The 6,482-nt window shown below is 36.1% G+C and overlaps 2 protein-coding genes across 2 annotated transcripts; both read right to left on the bottom strand.

The window, feature by feature from the left end:
- Positions 1-1,573: 1,573 nt before the first annotated feature.
- Positions 1,574-2,246, bottom strand: LOC114734520 (factor Xa inhibitor BuXI-like). The gene has a single exon (XM_028922135.1). It carries the CDS (start codon positions 2,244-2,246, stop codon positions 1,674-1,676), a length of 573 nt encoding a protein of 190 aa, XP_028777968.1. The 3' UTR covers positions 1,574-1,673.
- A 2,980-nt stretch (positions 2,247-5,226) lies between these two features.
- Positions 5,227-6,083, bottom strand: LOC114734545 (factor Xa inhibitor BuXI). The gene has a single exon (XM_028922161.1). The coding sequence runs from the start codon at positions 6,057-6,059 to the stop codon at positions 5,481-5,483; it is 579 nt and encodes a 192-aa protein (XP_028777994.1). The 5' UTR covers positions 6,060-6,083; the 3' UTR covers positions 5,227-5,480.
- Between the last annotated feature and the right edge of the window lie 399 nt (positions 6,084-6,482).

Below are 6,482 nucleotides of genomic sequence, written 5' to 3' on the forward strand. Positions count from 1 at the left end.
GTCAATAATATGCCATGAAATGGGAACATGCATAACGCCAAGACGCATACACGTCGCAAAGATTTACATGTTCAACCATCAACTTTAACTCAAAAATCATGGCAAACAACCAAAACAGCATTAACATTAAGTAAGTTAACTTTTTCTACCTTTTTCACTTAATACTTTGTTCTTTTCTCCTTTTGTATGTTGTATTCTTATAGGTCATTTGCAAATGTCAAAGCCTAGATATCAACATGGCAACCCTTCATAAAATATACATCAGGACGCTTGGAGAGTTAATCCTCCCTACTTTTTTTTATCCTCTCTACTTTAACCCTTGTTGAACTCCTAATTTTTGAACTTTATATATACTTTGTTGCAAAATTAATTCCACATGCTATTTGCCCTAATTTTTGCATTTAGAATCCATATTTAAACTCCAATTCAACAAACTCACACTCCTCCTGCAGATTGCCTGGGGTGAAGTATAGGGGATTTTTTGCAGAATTTTGCAATTTAAATTCTAATGATTCCGAAATCATTTTCTCACTTTTACTTTTTGCATCAAAATTAACAAATGCCCTCTCCTTCATGTTGCCCTGTTCAGCAGTGGGTATCTAAGGGGAAAGAAAAATTGAGTTTTCAACATTCCATTTTATGCGCTACCATATAATTCAATCCCTAATTATCATTTCCTTAATTAATCATGATTTAGCCTTAAATCAAACTTTCTATGTTTCTTGAAAATTTTGACCGCATCACCGGCCTCCCCTAACCCTCGAACCTCAACTTTCTCCCATGCTAATCATATCATCAAGATCAGAGGTTTAGAGACAATAAAGCCTTCAAAAACAAGTACTATAAATCCTTCAGCGTCGACAAATACATTTTTTCCTCAGAAATTGAGCTTGAGTTTAAAGTGTTAAGTCACATGATGCTTAACAATTTTGATTATAATTAATTATAATTACGATTTACGAGCTCAACAGTCATCACTATCTTTTACTGGCTATGGAGTCAATATTCGGCAAAGAAAATTATTGTCAAACAAGTTTCTAAGGACCGCAATATAATTAGCTTATGTCGCGAGACTTGTATATCAATATCTTATTTTAGTGGTCCTCATATTCTTTTTTTTTTAAAGGAAAGTTACTGATCGTATAGATTAATGTCACGTGGATATATATTGAAGAAATAGTAGTAGTAGTAATAATAATAATACACAATTTTAAAACTTTGTCCCCTTGCCAATGAAAAAGACAAAAGGAATCTGTATAAATATCAACCGATAAGTCTAAAATTTGTCACTTGCAGATTAAAAATAAGAAAGAAATTCATTACTTTAATTTCAAAAAAAAAAAATTGTGTCAGATTTAAATTGACGGTGACAACTGAAGCGCGAAATCTTGTGTTGGACTTCGTGTTAACGTCGAAAACAATTTTAGGAGAGTTACTTCCAATTCCACCCAGCAGTACTTAACAAATTAAGAAACCAAAATGTAAAAAGAACCATAGTACAAGCAAATTACTCAATAAATTAATAAAGCAAAATGTCCTAAACAACAAAAAATTTACAAGCGGAAGGGGGGGCCAGTTTGAAGCATAATTTTATTTAATCGTCGTAACTTAGCACAAGGAAACATCATTCAGATGATCTTATTGGTAGACTATTTGATACTTCTATAGACTCATCAAGCTTCAAGTGATGGAGATTTCACGAACACAACAGCGAAAGGGTTGCCATTAGAGATAACCAAACCCCTATTTCCATAATCATCACTTGAAATCCCAACATCTTCACAAGAACCAGCATCGGTGGGACAGAACACAATCTTATACGCCAAGCTATTGTAATTCTGAATCCTGAACCAACCCTTCAAAGTGTTATCGTACCCAGTGATTTTCACAGACTTTGTGCCTTCCTCTCCCACAACAACGGTCCACTTGGACGGTGCAGGAGAACATGCTGGCACAGCAATGAAGGAGACATCCACACCCATGTCTGTTTTGATGACTGCAATTTTTGCTTGTGACAAAATTCTCAGAGGCAAGCCGTTTTGGACTTCCGATGGTAATTGCACGACGGTTAGAGGGCAAGTTTCGTTGTCCGTGCTGGCTTGAGCTAAGCCTCCACCTTTTGCAAAAATATCCGGAAGGATGTAGTAGGCAGCGCCGCCGTTAGCAACCGCGTCGCCGTTTGTGTCAAGAACAACACCGGCTGTGGCCGAAGAGGCCAAGGCAAGGAGAAGGAAGAGGACAGACATGGTGTCTTCATTGCTCCCGGGGTGTAAAAATGAGAGGATGAAGGGTTATATTTATAGAACTTACACGGTATGAGAAGGAGGGGTAGTTTAGATATTACCGGCCGCCAGTTGACACCAAAAATTTTGGGGGGGGGGGGAGAAAGAAAAAGATGATTAAATCTTTGAATTCAATTATGATTGTGACTTTTTGTCGTCAATAAATTAAGTGTAAGAATTTCAGTGGCGGCTTCAAAAAGTCTCCCATAACATATACTACTCCTGGCTTAATTATAAGACTTTATTTATAGACTATAAACGGGATTTTATAATTAGGGCCTGAGGTAGTAGTTCTTTAAATTCAATGACTTTTAAATATCACTGAAAAAAAAACAAAGAACTTCTAAGAGTGAAATCAAATATGCAAGTTGACAGAAAAAAACAAAAGAAAGATTATCACATCTTGAAATTCAATTCAATTATGACTCTTTTTTTTGTATTTTCTAATCATGTAATATTTTTAGTGAGGGAATTAAAATGTCGCCATATTAATAGTTACATTTTAGCTCAACCTCACCCACATGGATTTGATTAAATTAAGTAACAAACAATCTCTCATACTAAACGTGTTTTAATAGGTTTTTTAATTTTAATCCTTATTTCTTATTCTTAATATTTCATACTAAATGGGACTAAATGTCACTGTTAAAAAAAAAAAAAACTCTCAGCATTAAAATTAATCAAATATCGCGGTGGACAACTTTTAAAATTAATCTTTATTCAGAAGATTTATCTATGAAATTGGTGTGTGTGTGAAACTAGAGGACAAAATGTTCTATTTGGGGTACGTGCATTTTAACTTTTGTCTTTCAAGCAAACCTTGTCACCACAGGCCACCGTTGTGTGGCTGTGATGCTGTACGGTTCTGATAGATCGACCAACGACGAGAAGACGTCAATTAAAAAAGACTGGTTTAATTAAAAAAGACTGGTTTAGAGAATAGCTTCTGAAGAATAGATTCTGGAGAGAATAGATTTTGAAAAAAGAGATTTTCTGAAAAAGTGATTCTAATAAAATGAGAGTGTTTGGATAATTATTGTCAGAAGGAGGAATTCTCAGGACCTCTTCTCTCTAATCCCTTTCCCTCAGCGTAATTTAAAAGAAATGAGCCAGCTCATATAATTTAAACTCTGCCCAATAGAAATGAGCCAGCTCATATAATTTTAATCTACATGTCATCCTAGTCATTTTCATTATTTCTTGTTTTTAAAAGAAAAACAACTTGGTTTTCATTACTGCCCCCTTCTCTCTAATCCCTTTCCCTTGGTTTCCTCTCAAACTCTCTCCCTTCCTCCTCTCATTTCTCGTCGGACCACGCTGCCGCAGGTGATTCTCCACCAGCGATGACGACAACGTTACATATTTGAACCCATCGATAGATTTTTCTTTTCTTGCTTCCATGTTCATTCTTCAATAGTGCAAGGCAAGATATGGCATTGAGCAAAACCCATCTCCTTTCATTCTTTAAGAAATAGAACAGGTTCTCAGGCATGGCAGGGAGAAACAGTATATGAATAGGGTAGTAGTAATACAAAAGGAATCACAGTCTGGATTTCCCAAGTTAGAACTTCTTTAGTCTCATCTCCACAACTCCATCTTCGAGAAGTTCGTCGTCAACGGCAGCGACACTGTCGACGAGGGCGAGTTCAAGTCGAGATGAAGAAGATTTTGCTTGCCATCGCTAATGGTATGTGCTCTTTTCCCATCCAGATGGTTCTCAAAGACGATAGCCAAAGTTTCACAGCTGCAGATCTTGAATCTTCCTAGACAGATCAAACTCGAACTTGATGATGTTCCAACCCTTCGTCCTTGCTCTCCTCAGTTTCGGATTCTCCACCGGCGATATCTGCAGAAAGGGGGTGATGGGAGGAGGGACGGTTTGAGAAAGAGAAAGAGGGCAGTAGCGGCAATCAACATTCCAAAGGAGAAAGATAGAGGGCAGTAGCGGAAATCAACAATCCTAAGGCAATTTTACTTTTTAAAACGACAAATTAATAAAAATGAGTAAGCTGATATGTAGATTAAAATTATATGAGCTGGAATGTTTCTATTGGGCAGTGTTTAGATAGTTGGTACTCTCAGAGTACCCCAAGAATTCCTTTTGTCAGAAGTACTTTTTTATATGTAGAAATTACTAAAAGGACATAAATTTAAATGATAATTACATATAAGATATATTTCATAATATATGTTTATTTGAAGTAATAAATTTGTTAATAATATATATTTTGGTAACATAATAAAAAGATATAAATAATACAAATAATAAAAATTAATGTGTGTATATATTAATAAAATAATTAAATATGTTTTTAGGAAAATGATTTATTTTGCCAATAAAAAAACTATTATTATTTCACTGTTGGAGAAGAGGCAGAATGGGAGAAGAGGCACTGGTTTCAAATGGCACTTTGGAGCCTCTGACACAAATAATAATGAGCCCAACAACCATATTCATTCTTCAGAAGTGAAAATGGGGATGCTTATAGGAAAACCATGGTTTGGCTGGCCAAAACCATGATTTTCTCTAAAACCTGGGTTTTTAAAAAAATGGGTCGTTTGGCAATCAGTTTTCCCAAATCATGGTTTGGGGCCAAGAAGTGCTTTTGGACTGATTGCCAAACACCCCTAAATCTTATTAAGTTTCAAATTGTATAGTACTGATCGTATAGTTTAATGTCACGTGGATATATATGAAGAAATAGTAGTAACGATAATACACAATTTTATACATTGTCCCCTTGTCAATGAAAAAGACAAACGGAATATATATAAATATCAACCAATAAGTCTAAAATTTGTCACTGCAGATTAAAATAAGAAAGAGGCCCGTTACTTTAATTTCAAAAAAAAAAATTGTGTCAGATTTAAACTTGACGGTGACCCCTAAGCGCGAAATCTTGTGTTGGAATTCGTGTTAACGTAGAAAAAAATTTAGGAGAGTTACTTCCAATTCCCCCAACAATACTTGATAAATTAAGAAACCAAAATGTAGAAAGAACCATCATACAAGCAAAGCACTCAATAAATTAATAAAGCAAAATGTCCTAACAACACAAAAAAATTACAAGCAGAGAGGGGAAGAGAGAGCCAGTTTGAAGCATCATTTATATTTAATCGCCATAACTTATCACAGGAAGCATCATTCAGATGATCTTATTGATAGACGATTTGATACTTCTATAGACTCATCAAGCTTCAAGTGATGAGGAGATTGACGAACACAACAGCGAAAGGGTTGCCATTAGAGAGAACAAAACGCCTATTTCCATTATAATCCGTTGAAATCCCAACATCTTCACAAGAATCAGCATCACTCGGACAGAACACAATCTTATACGCCAAGCTACTGTAACTCTGAATCTTGAACCAACCCTTCAAAGTGTTCTCGTACCCTGTGATTTTCACAGACTTTGTGCCTTCCTCTCCCTCAACAACGGTCCACTTGGACGGTGCAGGAGCACATATTGGTACAGCAATGAAGGAGAAATCCACACTCAAGTCTGTTTTGATGACTGTAATTCTTGCTTGTGACGAAATTCTCAGAGGCAAGCCGTTTTGGACTTCCGATGATAATTGCACGACGGTTAGAGGGCAAGTTTCGTTGCCGGTGCTGGCTTGGGCTAAGCCTCCACCTTTTGCAAAAATATCCGGAAGGATGTAGTAGGCGGCGCCGCCATTATTAACCGCGTCGCCGTTTGTGTCAAGAACAACACCGGCTGTGGCCGAAGAGGCGAAGGCAAAGAGAAGGAAGAGGGCAAACATGGTGGTCTTCATTGCTCTTGGTGTGTAGAGATGAGAGGATGAAGGGTTATATTTATAGAACTTACACGGCATGAGAAGTAGGGGCAGTTTAGATATTACCCGACGCCAGTTGACACCAAAAATTGAGGGGGAAAAACAGAGAGAAAAGATGATTACATCTTTGAATCCAATTATGATTGTAACGTTTTGTTGTCACTAAATTAAGTGTAAGAATTTTAGTGACGACTTTAAAAAGTCCCCCATAATATATAGTTCTTTAAATTCGATGACTTTTAAATGTCACTGGAAAAAAAAAAAACTTTTACGAGCGAAATCAAATACTGCAGCTTAAAATGTGACTTTCAGTTTCAGGGATAACTTTCAAGATTGCTCTTGAACATTCTAGCTGATTTTATTTTTTTTTCAAGGATGAAATTTAGTATATTCATCTATGAA

This window comes from Neltuma alba, unplaced genomic scaffold (genome assembly GCF_004799145.2).
Source record: "Neltuma alba isolate B1F8T4 unplaced genomic scaffold, ASM479914v2 tig00013108_pilon, whole genome shotgun sequence".
In the NCBI taxonomy this organism is placed as follows: Eukaryota; Viridiplantae; Streptophyta; class Magnoliopsida; order Fabales; family Fabaceae; genus Neltuma; species Neltuma alba.

What these genes read in the sequence shown, in the direction of transcription:
- LOC114734520 (XM_028922135.1), bottom strand. Translation starts at nt 2,246, where the DNA reads ATGTCTGTCCTCTTCCTTCTCCTTGCCTTGGCCTCTTCGGCCACAGCC.
- LOC114734545 (XM_028922161.1), bottom strand. Translation starts at nt 6,059, where the DNA reads ATGAAGACCACCATGTTTGCCCTCTTCCTTCTCTTTGCCTTCGCCTCT.